The sequence below is a fragment of the Anomalospiza imberbis genome, chromosome 26, assembly GCF_031753505.1.
Source record: "Anomalospiza imberbis isolate Cuckoo-Finch-1a 21T00152 chromosome 26, ASM3175350v1, whole genome shotgun sequence".
Classification (NCBI taxonomy): Eukaryota; Metazoa; Chordata; class Aves; order Passeriformes; family Viduidae; genus Anomalospiza; species Anomalospiza imberbis.
Genome location: NC_089706.1, coordinates 6303071 through 6319757, shown reverse-complemented (window position 1 = coordinate 6319757; position 16687 = coordinate 6303071). Strand labels below are relative to the sequence as shown.

The following is a 16687-nucleotide window of genomic DNA, read 5'->3' as shown; positions in this document are numbered from 1 at the left end:
TGGATCCGAACGGGCGCTGCGGGCAGCGCTGCTCCTGCAGACAGGGCCATCTCTTGGCGCTGAGACCTGGGGTTGTGCAGTTTGGACTGAGGGAAATGCTGGAACCCGAGAGGAGCCGTGTGGGAGATGCTCCAGCCCCCGGGGAGCACCGTTTCCTACCCAGACCCACAGAGCCTCGCCCCGACCCCTCGCAGTGACCATGTCCATGCCCAGCCCCCGAGCCCACCCTGCCCCCTGGCTCCGCCGTGCCCCGGCCCGCGGGGCTGGGCAGGGGCTGGGGGCCGGCTCGGGGCCGGGAGTGCCCCGCAGCGGCTCGGGGGTGCCGGGGCTGGCGGGGAGGCGTGGGTGTGTGCGGGCAGGGCTGTATATCCAGTCTGGCAGAGGGTGTGACTGCTCACACGCCGGGGAGCCGAGCTGCGAGCAGCAGCGCTGAGACACCCTGGGCCAGGGGACGTATGGCAAGGAGGGCTTCGGGGGACTAAGCCCAGCACAGACGGTGTTCGGTGGCCCCGCGTTGTCCGTGCGAGCCAAGTGCAGCCCCGCGCCCGCGGCCTCCAGCCATGCTCCACTCCCCGCTGAAAACCGCGCTGGCCTACGAGTGCTTCCAGGACCAGGCCAGCTCCACGCTGGCCCTGCCCTCGGACCACAAGCTGAAAACCAAGGGCACGGGCAAGCAGCGCGTCCAGGAGCAGGTGATGATGACTGTCAAGAGGCAGAAGCAAAAGTCGTCGGTGTCGTCAAGCGTGGGCCACTCAAACCGAGGTAAAGTCCCTCAGCGAGGGGCCTCGGGGGCAGGGCTGGTGCTCTGGGCGCTTTGGTGGGGTTTGTGCAGGGGGGACGGACTGCTTTGCTTCTCTCCTGGCACACCTCAGGCGGGTGGTGCCCAGATCTGCACTGGATGGAAGGGTTTAGGACAAGACACAGAGCTGGAGGCATCTACTCCTTCCTGGCTGGAGCTGATCCCTGGGAGTGCTGCTCTGCTCCACAGCCCTGAGGCACTTGGACATTTCAGTGTGTGCTATAACCAATTTTTCCCTGGCTCTAAAGCTGGAGTAGCGGTCTGGTTTTGCAAATCCTTCCTCTGCAAGTGCCCCCATGGCTGGAATTCCCTGCCACCCCGTCCTGTGGATGGGCAAAGCTGACAGTGCTCCTCCTCCACCCTGCCGTGGGCTGGGGCTGGGGCTTTGCTGCCTCCTGAGCGCTGGACAGGCGCAGAGCAGGAGGCTGTGCCCGCAGACAGGACACAAACCTCAGCTCGGGATTCACCTCCCAGCACATCTCCCAATTGCAGGCTGAGAAGTGTGGAGTCTCTGGGACCCCGATGGCAGTGGTAGGAAGGAGATGAGTTGAGAGAAGTGTCCCTGTGTTGGTTGGTGGGGGTGTTTCACAGCCCCCTCCACTTTGCCTGTGTTGGGGTCCAGGCGGCCGCTCCACCTCTGTGCACTGTGTGCCACAGAAACAATCAGCTGAGTCCTGCAGCCAGGTGTGCCACTGTAACCCCCTGCTCTTTGGATCAAGGCTTGGCAAATGGTTCTCTCTGCCATCCTTGTGTCTGGAGAAAGCTGATCTGGAGGTAAAGCCCAGCCTTCCCCAGCTGGAAGCTGCAAACACAGAGGGTTGTGACAACTTCTGTGCAAAACCTCCTGGCTCTTGGAGGTGCTTTTTCCAGCAGCCACAGAGCTCTGGCCTGGATGAGTCCACCAGGAAGAGGAAACCCCAAGGCTTTGGGGGCCATTGGGGTGCTGGAGCTGGGACCGAGCAATCAGCTGAGTCTGGAGTGAGCAGCATGGAGGGGGGTCCTGGGTGAGCTGGGCCAGGCTCTGTTACCTCCTTCAGGAGCTGTGCCTTGTCCAGCAGCTCTTCCAAGCTGCATTGTGAGGCTGAATCCTGTGCTGGTGAGCTGCCATGGTCCAGAGACATGTTTGGGGCTGGATTAGCAAGAGAAGCTGGGTGGCTGTAGGCTGCTGGGGGGAGTGTGGAGGTGGTGCTTCCTCGGGAGCCATCCCTGCTCTGGGAATTGCAGTTGCTGGAACAGAGGGAGTGGAGCATCTCCAGAGAGAGGGCAGGTGGGCTCTGCCAGGAACAAATCCCTGCTTCCTCTGCTTTTGTCGACACAGACTCCAACAGGTGGGGGAGGGGGGGGCAGGAGAGCTTTCCTCTGCCACCAGAGTGGAAGATGGGAATCTCCTCCCACCTCCAGAGGGTTTATTGCTTAAGGTGTTACAGTGACAGACCTGACAAAATAAAATACACAGCAGGATGAGCTGAGGGGCTCTGGATGGAGAGGCAAGCGGGCAGAGGGATCCATAGGTAGGAAGGAGGAGAGGCAGAGGGGGATTATTCAGCTTGGAAAGGAGCTCAGGTGAAACCTCTGGGAAAGGAAAAAAAAAAAAAAACACATTCCCAAATTGCCAGTTTCTGCTCAACAAGCTAAACCCCTCCTCCAGACACTTTGGGGAATGTCTGGGAATGGGAATTGCGTGGAGATGTGCAGCTCTGGTTTCTGTGGCCCAGGGAAGCTGAGTCACATCCCACTCCCAGGAGTTGCCTCCAAGTACAGGGCCCAGGCCCCCCCTCTCCTCGTTCCCATCAGGGGTGGTTGGCCAGCAAAGGTCCTGGGGGCTGATTCATCCCAGTGCATTCCTGGATGGAGTCCCAGAAGGGTGAGAAGTTGCTGTTTGTTCCCAGGGCTGTCTCCTGGTTGGTGTCCGAGTGGGTCAGGCTCAGCTTTCAGGTGTTGGGTTTTACTGCTCTTGCCCAAAGATCAGGTGGGCAGCCCTGATGAGAAAAAATAGTTTTTCCTACAAAGAGGTTATGTGGGTCTGTTAAGCGTGGATTCTGCCTGTCCAAACCCTCATCCAGCTTCAGCTCCCTGCATCCCCTGGGATTTCTCAGAGATGCTCCTCAGAGGCAGCACAAGCTGGGGAATTCCCAAAGCCCCCCGACAAGTGCCTGAGTGCTTTGTTCCCTCTGCTCCCAGACAGTCCCAGAGCGGGGCTGGGCAGGTGTTGGGCCAGCTCCAGGTTTGTTGCTGTGTTTGGAGCTGTGGTTTGAGCTGGAGCTGGAGCAGGGCCCAGAGCTTCCCCCAGCTACAGAAACCGTGTCCTGGTGTGTGTAGGATGGGGAACATGGACATGGAACCCTCATGCACACAGCAGGGTGGAGGTGTTGTATCCCACCACTGGAGTTCCTTTAGTGGGGAGCACACACTCCCTCACTAACCAGTGATTGATGGAACCATAAATGAGTTGGTGATTTGGAGTCCAGCAGGTCAAGGTGTTGTGGCCACTTTGGAGATCTGGTGTTCCCCAGGGCAAGGTGGCCAATGTGGGCCCAAACTGGTGTGCACTGGGGGGGGACAGTGAGCAGAAAACTGCTGCCAGCAGAACACACCTGAACCCAGTGGGACCTTGGCTCAGCACAGCAGCTACAGCTGTTCCCAAGGGTGGCCTTGGAGTCTGGGATTTGTGGGGTCTGTGGGGTCTGTCCTCCTTGGGGGTTGGGTCTGCGGGCTCTGCTCTAGGGCTTATCTGTCCTTCTCCCCGTGGCAGTAGCAAACTAGATGGCTCCCCCTGAATTTGTGAGTAATGCACATTTCCAGGGAAAATTAATTTCAGTAGCATGGCAGAGGAAAAGGCCAGGCCAAGCTGAACCAGCTCCTTGTAGCCATCAGCTCTGCTCTACAAAGTCCTCTGGCTAAAGGAAAGTTCTGCCAGTGATTTGTCACTGAGGGGACACATCCAAGGAGTGTAAGATCCAGCTGTCCTATGGCTGAGCTGGGATTGAAAAGTTTCTGTGCCAGCTGTGGCTAAGAGGAGAGTAATTCCACCAAGGTCTGATGGGACCTCATCTGGCTTTGGTGGGGATCAGGACTCTGATGTGAAGGGAAGATGAGATTTGGGGGAAAAAAGTCTTTTGAAGACTTCTGTAACTTCCCTCAGCGTGAGATGATTCAGTGAAAGAAGATTCCACTCTTCCACAAATCTTAGATTATTGGAATACAAAAAAATCCTCATTAGCTCATAGGCCAGAAGGCAGAACTGGAGTTTTGTCATTCCTGCAGGAATCTCCATGTCTGGGATTTCACTGACACTTCTCTCCTAGAAGGCACCCAGGCTTTGCTTTGTGCCTCCCACAGGCCTCTGCTCTCCCTGTGTTTTTCCTATGTTTAATCATCCTTATTGTTTAAAGCTGTGCATAGTTTATGATTTAACTTGCCTAGCCTGCACTGCCAGTGACTGGTTCTTGTCTTGCCTTTCCCTGCCACAGATTAATATTTATTAACAGACATCCTTTTCCACAATCTCCACGCTGGCTCTGTGTGTCCAGCTGGCTTTGGGAAAATGGCACTTTGAACACAGCTCTCCTCCTGCCAGCAGTGCCAGCTGCAAGAGAGGAGAGTTGCCTTTGAGGATAGGAAATAACTCATCAAGAACAGCTACACTGGGTTTGATGGCAGCTTCAGTTTGCTCTGCAGTAGTGGATAACAGGGATGGAGAAGGGGATGAGGGCAGGGGGAGCAGTGAAGGGGGGCTCACAGAGATGCACTGCGAGGTCTTGCACTTATTATCTGCTGTAATTGGATTTAACCCTCATGAATTGTCCCACTGAAGATAAAAGAGATTTTAAAGTATCTAAGTTTTAAAGGAGATGTCATGGGGGAATGATAACTTGGGGAGAGGGGAATCTCAGCAGCCTTCAGTGTTGTCTTCTGCCCACATGGTCACTGGGAGGCTGCACCTCATCTGTGTGGTTCTGCCACATCTTTCCAGCTCTGTCCCAGCTGTTGAGGGTCCTCTGTCATGAGAAAGAGTTGAGGGAGCTGGGAAAGGGGCTCAGCCTGGAGAAAAGGAGGCTCAGGGGGGCCCTTCTGGCTCTGCACAGCTCCTGACAGGAGGGGGCAGCCTGGGGGGGTCGGGCTCTGCTCCCAGGGAACAGGGACAGGAGGAAAGAGAACGGCCTCAGGCTGGGCCCAGGGAGGTTCAGGTTGTATATGGGGAAAAATTTCTTCATGGAAGGGGTGGTCAGGTCCTGGCACAACTGCCCAGGGCATTGGTGGGGTCACCATCCCTGAAAATGTTCAAAAGATGTGTGGATGTGGCACTTTGGACATGGGCTAGGGGTGAACATGGCAGTTCTGGGGAAATGGTTGGACTCTTTGATCTCAGAGGATTTTTCCAACCTCGGTGATTCTGTGGTTCTGTGTTACTGACTCTGTGTGTTTGCCCAAGTGCACATGGGCCCTTCAGGGACCTAAACAGCTGCTTGGGTAACAGCAACTGGGACACAGACCTGTGGACATAACCAGAGAAAAGCACAAGGTGGGCATCTCCTACTAAGAGCATTTCCACCCTGGCCCAAATGGTATTTTGTGATTGCCTGGGTTTATCCCAAATTCCAAGGATGTGTGACCAGGTTGTGTGGTCTTTACTCTTGAGGTGTTTGAAAAGAGGGATCTCCTTCCTGTCTCTGAGGGCTGGGGATACTGGCTGTCAAGCTGGCTGTCAAGATGAACCAAGCAGAGAAGCATCCAAACCTGCACAAAGATCAGGTTTTCTTCAACCACCTCCACCAGAAAATCCCCAGGTTCTTCCTGGCCTCAAGACTGAGCTCTCCAAGCAATAAATTCCAGTTGAGTGGTGGCAGGAGAAGCATCTTCTCCAACCAGCAGGGTGACTTCAAAATGCCTTGAATGTTTGAGGTTCTGTGTAATTCTGTGTTTATAAGCTCTCATGTACAAGTTCTGTGAGGTGAAGGCAAGCCTTCCCTGCTGGAGAACATAAACTTGAACCAACTGCCTGATCTCCTGAATTTGGCCACATAGCCATGAATTTATTGAAGAAAGTTACCGATGTGCCTAAACTGGCTTATTTTGGGTATTTCCTTGCTCTAACCCCAAAGTCTGGAGTGCATGGCAGGAACAGATCCTGAAAGGAAAAGCATGGTCCCCAGGCAGGACTGGTCAGAGGGACCTGTAAGTCAGGCACAGAACCCTTTTTTACAGCTGCTCACTCAGGAAAATGCTCCAGGTGCTCACACCTGCAGTTAAAGAATGTTTACAGAGAACAAGAGGCAGATTTGAAGAAGGAATTCCGAGGAAATTATCATGGAATCACTTTACCTTCGTGCTCGGAATTATGATTATCACATAACTGTGTCCTGGGGAATCAACCGTCCCAAACTCACCACTTTCAGCACTGCCTTGCTGCTGCTGAGGCCCAGCACTGATGTCCTGATGTGGAGTTGAAAGGAAATCCCAGGGTGGAGAGGGAGCACAAGGTGAAGGACATGACTGAGTCTCCCATTGCATTCCCATGGCCACTTCCTTGCCTTATCAGCAAGCTCAGCAAGCGCTGTGCAGCCTTATGTGCATGAGGCTTCGGGGCTGGGGAGATCTGGGTGAGGAGCAGTGCCCACCGAGTCCCCAGACTACGGAAAAGGAGCTCCTGTGGTTTCCTGCACAGGGTCAGGGCTGGGAGCCAACCTGGCTGTTGCCTGTTCTCCATCCAGGGATGTTCTCCAGGTGCAGTCCTGCTGACAATAGAAAGCAAATCTCATTATTTACACCACATCCACGGGAATCATCTTCCTGAGAAAATGCAAGAATTTTTAGCCACAAACCAAATCACCATAACAGGTTCTGGGTGCCTCAGGCAGAGCAATAAATAAGGTTTATTCCAAGGATCAGTGGCTGGAGGAGACCTGAGTGGCTCCGGGGCCTTTGTGGTCGAGCGTATCCAGTTTATCTCAGAGAGGAGTCTTATCAGACAATCACAGAGATTAGGATATTTCTGACATTACCCACCAGTTCAGGTGCCTAAGTTAGGACAGGTAAGTCCTGATTTTGTACTTTGTTAGACATTCACAGCTTCCCCTGGAAGTTAATTGGAGTGTAGGGTTTGCACTTCCTCATAACGGGATCTGGGATGCCAGAATTATTGAGCACTTCTGAAAATGAAACTGAAATCACCCTAAACTCTTTTGGACCATCCAGAGGGGTTAAGGGAATTCCATTGTGGAAAGAGAATGATTGACTTCATTTGTCTTGTAGTGATGAACGTGGCGTTGAGTAAAATACTTTTAGGAGAGATCCAAAGGTTGTAGTGCCAGAGACTGCTGGGACAGCTCTTGGAAGGGCTGGAGTAGGTAAATCCAAACTCTAGTCAAAGCACTGAGGAGTAGGAAAAATGGCTGATGGGTTCCTCCTGATCCAAGGTATTTGTATCTTTAAAAAAACATATCTGAGATCCAGTCTCATTTATTCCTCTAGCATCCCAAAAATAATGATGGAGCGCTATACATTTTCAGGAAAAGAAAGTATAGACATACTAAGTGATCTTCTAGAGCCAAGACTGGAATTCGAAGAGTGCAGTGAGGTTTTGTAGTGTTTGACTGTTTTAGATCTCCAGGTGTTGAATAGACTGGGTCATCCTTTATCTGTGGTGTTTGTTAGAGACCACTGATTGATTTTAGCAAGCCTTGCTCAGGCTGCTTGTGCTGATGAGATTGGTAGGATTCAGACATGGAGTGGACTGGTGAAAGGGTCAGGGGTGGATTTTGCCTTCAGAGAGGGAAATTGTATTTACTACAAGTCTGGCCAGACATTCCGGGACATGTAGCACAAAATATCACCAGGTTCCTCTCATACTACAGCTAGGAGGCCACCAAGCTGATCAGAGGAAAGGAACTCCTCACCTGTGAGGAAAGGCTGAGAGAACTGGGATTGTTCAGCCCTAGAGAAGAGAAGCTTTGGGGTGACCTAATTGTGGCCTTCCAGTACCTGAAGGAACTGACAGAAGACATGGAGAAAGATTATTTACAAGGGTCTGGAGGGACAGGACAAAGGGGAATGGCTTCCCACTGTGAGAGGGCAGAGTTAGATGGGATATTGGGAAAGAATTCCTCCCTGTGATGGTGGTGAGACCCTGGCCAAGGTTGCCCAGAGAAGCTGTGGCTGCCCCTGGATCCCTGGCAGTGCCTAAGGTCAGGTTGGAAGGAGCTTGGAGCAACCTGGGATAGTGGAAGGTGTCCCTGCCATGGCAAGGGTGAAACTGGATGAGCTTTAAGGTCCAAACCAAACCATTCTGGGATTCTGGGATTCCATGATGTCAGACACTGTCCCCGTCTCTGACCCTTTCTGCTCCTCTGCTTTGGGTTTTATGGCACTTGGTCTTTTGTGGTGCAAAGCTTGGGGTGGTTTAGGGGGTCTGTGGTGTGAGGGCTGGAGTTCCCAGCAGTGACAAGGGCCCCCCTTGCTGCCTGTATTCCCTGTGTTCCTGTTGAGATTTATAACTGTCACTTTTCCATAACTAAACTTGCTGTTAAAGAAGAGCTTTGTGCTCTGAAAGGCACCTGCTGGGAATACTTTCTCCCGTGAATCCTATCTCCTGGGAATGCTTTCTCATGCTGACGATGCCTTTTCCATTTGCAGGTTCCATGTACGATGGTTTAGCTGATGGTTATGGCTACGGGACATCCCGGGGCAGCTACTACACCAAAACCCAGACAGGAAACAGCAGCTGGGGATACCCGGTAAGACACTCCTTGGTCTGGGATTATGGCATGGTCTGAGCTCACCTGGACAGGAGGAACATCTCCTTCAGAAACTCGCCTGAGAGAGGTCCTGGATCTCCTAGAAAGGCATTCAGTGCAGTGGAGGAGGAGGATCGATCGAGGGCCCCACAGCTGTTCTATGTGGGGATTTTAGAGTGGACAAGATTCTGTGGGTTGATATCCAATGACACGAGAGTTTGGAAGCTGCCTGAGGGATCAGGGCTGGGTTCAGACTATCACAGCTCAGTTCAAGTCTCGAGCACATCCAGGAGTTCCCATCTTTGTTCCTGTGCACCAAAACATGGCTGTGAATGACACGAATGTGGCTGGGGAATGCAGATCAGGGGATTTGCATTAGAACTGTGCTGCTGTTCCCAAACTCAGTGCTACTGCAGACCCTTCCCAGATACTCTCTGTGCTTGCAAAAAAGTGGGTCCAGTTCTTCCACAGTGATTTCCAAAAAAATTATTGCAGATTTCCAGAGAAAGCCCAGGTGAGATGGTACCTGTCTTTGTGCAGTGTGAGGCTGAACATCCCTCAGAGCTCCTGGTCCTTGGTGACAGACCCCTGGTACACAGGGAATCACTCCAAACCACTCCACAGTCCACTGGGACAACTTGTGCTCATGTTGCCCCTCCATTTCAGGCCTATGTTCTGCTGTTCCCTGCTTCTCATCAGCTCTAAAGTAGAAAGGAGCAATTCACAGATCTGGGATTTGAATATGAGAAAAGCAAAGGACTCCTTTCAACAGCTCTGGGACTGTAAAGCAGCTCTGTGTCAGCCATCAAAGGCTTGAACCAGGAAAGGTCTTGGTGGCTCCAAGCACACAGACAGGGCTGCAGCTTTTCCTGGTGGTTGCCAGATCCTCTGCTTGTTCAGAGCACCAGCATTCCTCAGCTTCAGGAGGATTTACCTGGGTCTTTCCTAATGGCCTTGTAGCATGATGGCTTTGAGGCAGTGGTGTCACTTGCTGAGTTTGCATCACTGGGTGTTCAGTAGGAAAACTGGGAGCACTGGAGTGTCTTTGGAATGTTTCTTTCCAGCCTGTCTGTTGGCCCATTTCAGTGTCCTTTCCTGTGCTGGTTAAATCCCAGCCAGGGGAGATCCTGTCCCCAGGTGGGAAAAGTGTGTTCAGAGGAGGCACCAAGTTGATCAGGGGGATGGAGAATTCTGCTGTGAGGAAACACTGGGAGAGTTGGGATTGTTCAGCTTGGAGAAGAGAAGGTTTGGGGTGACTGTACTATGGCCTTGCAGTACCTGAAGGAGCTACAGGAAAGATGAAGAGAGATTATTTCAAGGGATGGCGGGACAGGACAAGGGGGAATGGCTTTCCACTGCCAGAGGGCAGAGTTAGATGGGATTTTCTTCTCTGTGAGGGATGGAAGAAATTCTTCCCTCTGAGGTTGGCGAGGCCCTGGCACAGGGTGCCCAGAGCAGCTGTGGCTGCACCATGCCTGGAGGTGTCCAAGGTCAGGTTGGACAGGGCTTGGAGCAACCTGCGCTAGTGGAAGGTGTCCCTGCCTGTGGCAGGGTGGAATGGGCTTTGAGGACCCTTCCAACCCAAACCATTCTGGGATTCTGGGATTCTGTAATTGGTCAGAGCCCAGGTCCATCCATCCAGGTGTCCTGTCTCTATCCCTAAGACAGTGGTGGAGCCCTACAGAGGGTCCAGCCATGGTAACCAGGCAGGGTTTTTGTGGCCACTAGAAAAGTGCAACTGAGACAGTTCCCAAGGCAGACATGGAGCATCTGAGCTTCACAACTCAAAACAGTTGGGATGTTTTGTTTTGATGATATGTTGCTGTTTGCCTATTGTGATTCCTGAATGGAGTTTGTTTTGCTTTGTCCAAGCAAAATTGCTGTGTTTCAGCCATTCCAAGGATTTGTAGATGGGGGTTTTTCTTAAAGAGGGAGGAAGTCAAGGCCTGTCTCTGCTCATGCTGGTAAGGTGCTGCTGTAGCTCCTGCTGCTGGTGTGAGGGTTATTGTTTCCTGTTGTTAGTTCCTGATCTTATTCCCAATCATTATGGCAGCTGGACAAATGCTGGGTAGGTGGGAATGCCACTGGCTGCTGGGGGTTTCAGTCAGCAGTGTTGGTGTTCTGGGGAACAGCTGGAAGGTGGTGATGAAGGTGATAAAGTTCAGGACCTCCATGAGACACCAGAGTCCCGTGGACACAACAGTTCAGTCCCTTCAGGCTCACTGGGGATTTAGGCAGCTCTGTCTGTTCTCTGAGAGACTCCTCGGCACTTACTGAGGAAGGAAGGTATTTCTTCAAATTTGAGTCCATGCAAGTCTTTAATTCTGAATATTTTTGATAAAGGTCTTCAGGATCTGGGTTACTTTAGCAAAAAGGACTGGGACCTGTGAAAGGGCCACAGTAAACTTTGTCTTACCTGAGTCTATCTGAGAATCAGCCATTTAGTCCTGACCAGTTGTCTGACTCCTCCCCTGGCCAACAAAGGCAGAGGTAGGGGAGGTGATTCATCTCCTCTACCTGGGAGATCTGTCAGGTCAGGATGAATCAGCCCCCCTGGATCCCTATCTCCTGCTGCTGGAGCTGGATGGAGCAGGAGATGAGTGCACAGGGAGATGACTGCAGTCACAGGCAAGCAGTCGCAGGTGCCACTGGCTCTTTGGAACACATAACCTCAAGCCTAAATGTGCTTAAGAAGCTCAACAGACACCAGACTCCCCAACCACACTGAGCAGCTTCCTCCATTCTGCTTTTTCCAGACAGTATTAAAGGTTCCACACATCTGCCACCAGCCTCCAGCTTGGGATAACTTCAGCTTTTGTCTACAGACCTGTTTGAAATCTATGCAGGTTCTGGGCTTCCTAAGAAATGTTTCCTGTTTGTAATTCCTGGGTTGTAAGACGTGAAACCAAAGATAAAGCAAATCTATTTTTGAAGGCAAAATTGCTGGACTTATTTCCAGCTGGAGCTGGTGCTGTGAATGTGTCTGAAAAGTGACAAAGTCCTTTGAGGTGCACAGGCAAACTCAGATACTCCAGGGAGGTGACTCATTGTAATATTGAGGGAAATGACTGACTCCCAGTCCCCCTGGAGTTTAAAAGGTGCAGAGGGAAATCCATGTCCAGGGTGTTGCTCCACAGCACCTGCACTTGAGACACTGCTCTTGGAGTGCCCTGATCTAAAGCACTGCCTCAGATGGTGACACTAAAGGTGTCCTGTCCCACCCACAGCTCTTAAATCTGCTATCCCTGACTTTCTCCTTTTGTCTTGTGTCTTCCCGGAAATGTCAAACTTTTCACTTCTGTGTTTTCTTCCCAATCTTGTGAGACTGATGTTCAAATATTAGAGTAAGAGAAATGATGGATCTGGAGGAAGAGCTCTTTCTGGATCAGTCAGTTTGGAATAGGCTGCCTAGGGCAGTGGTGGAGTCCCCAGCCCTGGTAGTGTTCAAAAACTTGTGGATGTGGATCTTGAGGACATGGTTTAGGGTGAATGTGGCAGTGTTAGCTTAATGAAGGGACTCTTTGATCTTAGAGGGCTTTTCTAATTTAATGACTTCATAATTCTTTGTTTCTAACACTTTGGATTAAACTCTGTGATTCACCCATTATTACAGATTATTTTCTGTTAATTCCCCTTGTGGGGTGCCTCATTTGCAGCATCGCTGTCCCAGTGAGCACCTTCTCACTGCCAGTGCAAGGAACACTGAGCCAGTGGGGCCTCTCCAGGAGGCATTTGGAGGGCAGTGGGTTTGCTCTTGGCTGCTGCATTTCCTTGGCTCATGTGTCAGGGGCTGGTGCAGCTCTCAAGGATTTTCAGCCTTCGGGAATTCATTTGCTCAGATACCACACTGGGATGCAGTAACAGGAGGATCCGTGTCTGCAAACCCCTCTGTGTCAGGGTGATAACTCAACCCATGTTCAGAGAAGCCTTAGAGGCATTTGTAACCCTACTGCCACTGTGAGCTATGAGTGGCCAGCAGTTCCCAAAGCCCTCCAGCCTCAGAAACTGTGTCCTGGTGTGAGCAACACCTCAGGTCCCACAGGAGGGTCATTTGTGACCACAATTCACACAGACAAACCTGGGAGAGGGTTAAGGAAGCTGGACTGGGCACCTAGAGCAGTGCAGTCCTGGCAGAAGCCTCAGCATGAGCCACACCCTTGTCTCTGACAGCTCAGTTCACCCCAAAAATGGAGTCTCTCCAGCAGTGTTGCAAAGCCACAGCCACAGTCAGGTGGTCCATGGATTGCAGGGACCTTGGTGCTCACCCCAACTGTAGGTGCAGCTTTGGAGAGGCACAACAAATCCCAAACACATGGAGGGCAGCACGTGGGGTTCCACCAGCAAACACCTCTGAGGCTCAGTTCCCTCCCAGCTCTTGCCTGGGTCTTGGCAGGTCCATCACTGGCAGGAAACTGGGGCATTCCCAGGTCCCACAGCATGACCAGGATGAGGCAGGACCAGGACAAGGTACAGAGCCCACCTGGCTCGCCATGCTGCTGCTTCCACAAGAAGGAAATCCCCCACATGATGTGGATGCGTCCCCCCAGCACTGTACCTAGCGAGGGCAAACAAACACTGGATGTGCTGGGAAGGGGGAGGGAATCTCAGATGTGTCCTGTCTCCAGCAGGTCCTTATCCCCACAGAGCTGAGCTGGGGCTTTCACAGAATCACAGGATCACTGAGGTTGGACAAGACCTGTAAGATCATCGAGTCCAACCTTTGACCCGTCACCACTGAGTGCAGGGTCCAGTCATTTCTTGAACACCTTCAGGGACAGTGACCACACCGCTGCCCTGGGCTGTCCATTCTAATGTTTAACAACCATTTCCATGAAGAAATTCCTCCTGATGTCCAACCTGAAACTCCCTTGGCACAACTTGATGCCGTTTCCTCCTGTCTTGTCCCTGTTCCCTGGGAGCAGAGCCCAACCCTCCCTGGCTGTCCCCTCCTGTCAGGAGTTGTGCAGAGCCAGAAGGTCCCCCTGAGCCTCCTTTTCTCCAGGCTGAGCCCCTTTCCAGCTCCCTCAGCCGCTCCTGGTGCTCCAGTCCCTTCCCCAGCTCCGTTCCCTTACCTGGGCAAGCTCCAGCCCCTCAGTGTCTCTCTTCCAGGGGGGGCCCAGATGTTACTTTAACAACGGCTCTAGGAGCAGCCATGCTCCCAGACCAAGGAATATTTGGCTGGTCTGGTGGTGCTGGATTAAAGCAGTTACCTGTATTAATTTCATCCGTTATGGCACTAATGAGAAACACACACCGATGATCCCTCTGCACCAGAGACTGTAGGAATATTTGTAACCAAAAATCCTCTGTGGGACAAAGTGTCAGAGCTTTCTCTCTGAAGAGCATTACCTGAACAAGAGGTGGTCACTGTTGTCCCTGCCCGCCTTTGCCTCTTTGGCCAAAACCTCTCATTATCAGTGGGAGCTTTGTCCCATAAGGATTTCAGGTCAGAATTTGTTGTTTGTTGTGACAATGCATCCAAGCTTAAAAGAACCCCAAAAGAGAGTGATTTGGATAAACTTGCCAGAGAAAACAAAGGTTTAGAGTTACTGCACATCATTGCTTGATCAGAGCCTGGTGTCCCTGGGAGGTTTGCATGAGGCTTTAGGCTTTGGAACAGCAAGTTGGACACTCCCTTGGCCAGAGCTTGTGGAATTAGCAAGACCTAAATCTCAGCTGAATGAGAAAAAAGAGAAGAAAAATCATAGGTAAAGGCAGCTCCTGGGAGAGGTGGGAAGGAGCATTTCAGAAATAGATAAACAATATATTTGCTGGTTTTGCAATTTTTCTCCCTGCCATGGAGGGAGCAGCACTCAGAGGGTTTCGCAAGGAGTGTGCGGAGCTCTCCCCACCCAGCACTCAGGGTGGGACCTGCTCAGGTTGCATCTCCTGTGCTTTGCCCTCCAGCCTGGGAGAAACCTGCTCCTGACGTGTTTATACGGAGCCCTCACTTCTCTGTCTGCTGCTCTAGAAACAAACAAATTGCAAGGGAAAAAAATCCAGGCAGGTAATGAACTGATGGCGTCCTCAGATGCGGAATCAGAACCACCCAGTTCTCTGGGAGGGCTCTGACGTGGGAAGGCAGAGCTGGATGCGGGTGCCATTCCTGGGCTGATGCACCTTGCTCCGTGCTTCTGCTTCTCTGGAAACTAGGGGGAGGACAGAGACTTTTCCTGCCAAGCAAAAGGGTTTATGGAAGAAAAAAACAGAAAAGGACTCATGGCTGATGGCTGGGAAAATGCCATTTTGACTTTCTCTCTAGAAGCACTTTTATTCCAGCTGAAATAAGAGGCTGAAGACGTTTATTTACCTGTCTCATGTGTTGGATATTCTACTTGTTGTTCCTAGAACATACTGCAGGCTGAGAACTGGAGATCCATAAATGCTCATTAATTTAAAGGCAGGTCTGTGCTGCTGCCAGAGAGGGAAGCACTTCCTCCCTGGGCCTGACAGGAGCAGCAGTGCCACCAGTGCTCATCTCCAGTACCTTTCCTTCCTCCCTCCCTTCCCTGTCTGACTGTGAATGAACAGCTCCCAAGGCCTGGCCTCACACAGACACACTCATTTCACAGTGGGGAGGCTAAAATTCAGAATGTCAGGTGGCCTGGCTGCACCTGAGCATCCTCCTGCATCCTAAAGCCACAGGGGACTGCCAGGGCCTGATGGAATGGCTGGAATCAGAATCATAGGATTGCAGAGGGGTTTGGGTTGGAAGGGACCCTAGAGATCATCTCATTCCACCCCCTACCATAGGCAGGGACACCTTCCACTATCCCAGCTGGCTCCAAGCCCTGTCCAACCTGACCTTGGCACTTCCAGGGATGGGGCAGCCACAGCTTCTCTGGGCAGCCTGTGCCAGGGCCTCCCTACCTTCACAGGGAAGAATTTCTCCCCAAAATTCCATCTAACACTGCCCTCTGGCAGTTTGAAGCCATTCCCCTTGTCTTGTCACTTCAGTTACTGATGAAAGATCCCTCTCTATCTTCTCTGTAGCCCCTTCAGATCCTGGAAGGTGCTGTTAGGTCTCCATACAACCTTCTTTTCTCCAGGCTGAACATTCCCAGCTGTCCCAGCCTGTCTCCACTGGAGAATTGCACCAGTCCCCTTATCAGCTGGGTGGCTTCCTCTGGGCTTGCTCCAACAGTTCTATGTCCTCATGACTGGAGCACCAGAACTGTGCAGAGTATTCCAGGTGGGGTGTCACAAGAGCAGAGTAGATGGGAGACTCCTCTCCCTCCCTGCAGCCCACACTAGGGGATGAGCCCAGGACATGGATTGTTTTCTGGGCTGCCCCTTGGCAATCCAAGGAGTTGTGTGATAAAAGGGGACACCTTCCAAACTGTCCTGACTTCTCAGCTTCTGGGGGGAGAAGTCTAAGTGACAACCTGAGCCCTTCAAAATGCTTCCCAGATCCTGCAGTGCAGAGGGAATCACTGCTTTCTGTCTGCACCCCACTGTGAGTGACTTCCTGGTCTTTCCCAGCATTTCCCCACACTCCTAAAGGGCAGAGGTGTGGATGGCACACCACGCACACACCCATGGGCAGTGGGCAGATGAAATTCACAGCATTAGGAAATCTGGGCACTGATGAGGTCTGAAGGCCAGAGATTGATTCTTTCCTTTCATTGCTGCTCTTCTGCACAGGGAGAGCCCCCTGCACGTGGAGTGGCATCAGCAGAAGTTGGGAGCTGTTGTCAGGTGGCTCTTTAAAGCACAGACTGTGTGACACCTTCCCCCTCAGAGATGGCATCTCTCCAGACAGAGTGCTTCCCTTCTTCCTTGCTGGGCATCCTGTCTCACTGATGGCTGCAGGGAATTCCATTCCCTCGGCCACATTTGCTCCAGTGCTGGAAGTGACAGTCCCTGACTTAGCTGGGTCAGCATCCAACACAGGGATTTAGATTTTAGTGTGGGGAAGCTTTGCCAGGAACAGGAAGGGATCAAGTCAGCCCCAGTCATGCAGGGATTCATAGACTCAAGGTCTGAGGTCCATTGGAGCTGGCAGGAGAACCGTCATCGATCAGGAGCCGTTGGATCAGGCTCCTGCTGCAAAAAGGAATTCTGAGATACCAGTTAGGTCCGTGCCACTTGAAAGAGATTAAAATGGGCTCAGCCAAGCATCTGGTAGAATCAGCAATAAAAGTCGTGGACTGCC

At 52.0% G+C, this 16687-nt stretch overlaps 1 protein-coding gene across 1 annotated transcript in view; it reads left to right on the top strand.

Moving 5' to 3' along the window:
* Positions 1-310: 310 nt before the first annotated feature.
* The window catches only part of PKP1 (plakophilin 1), a 46915-nt gene continuing 30538 nt past the window's right edge, over positions 311-16687 (top strand). Inside the window, exons 1-2 of the mRNA XM_068173614.1 lie at positions 311-762; positions 8432-8532. Of these exons, the coding sequence (XP_068029715.1) occupies positions 561-762; positions 8432-8532 (303 nt within the window). The 5' untranslated portion in view covers positions 311-560. The remainder of the gene's footprint in view (positions 763-8431; positions 8533-16687) is intronic.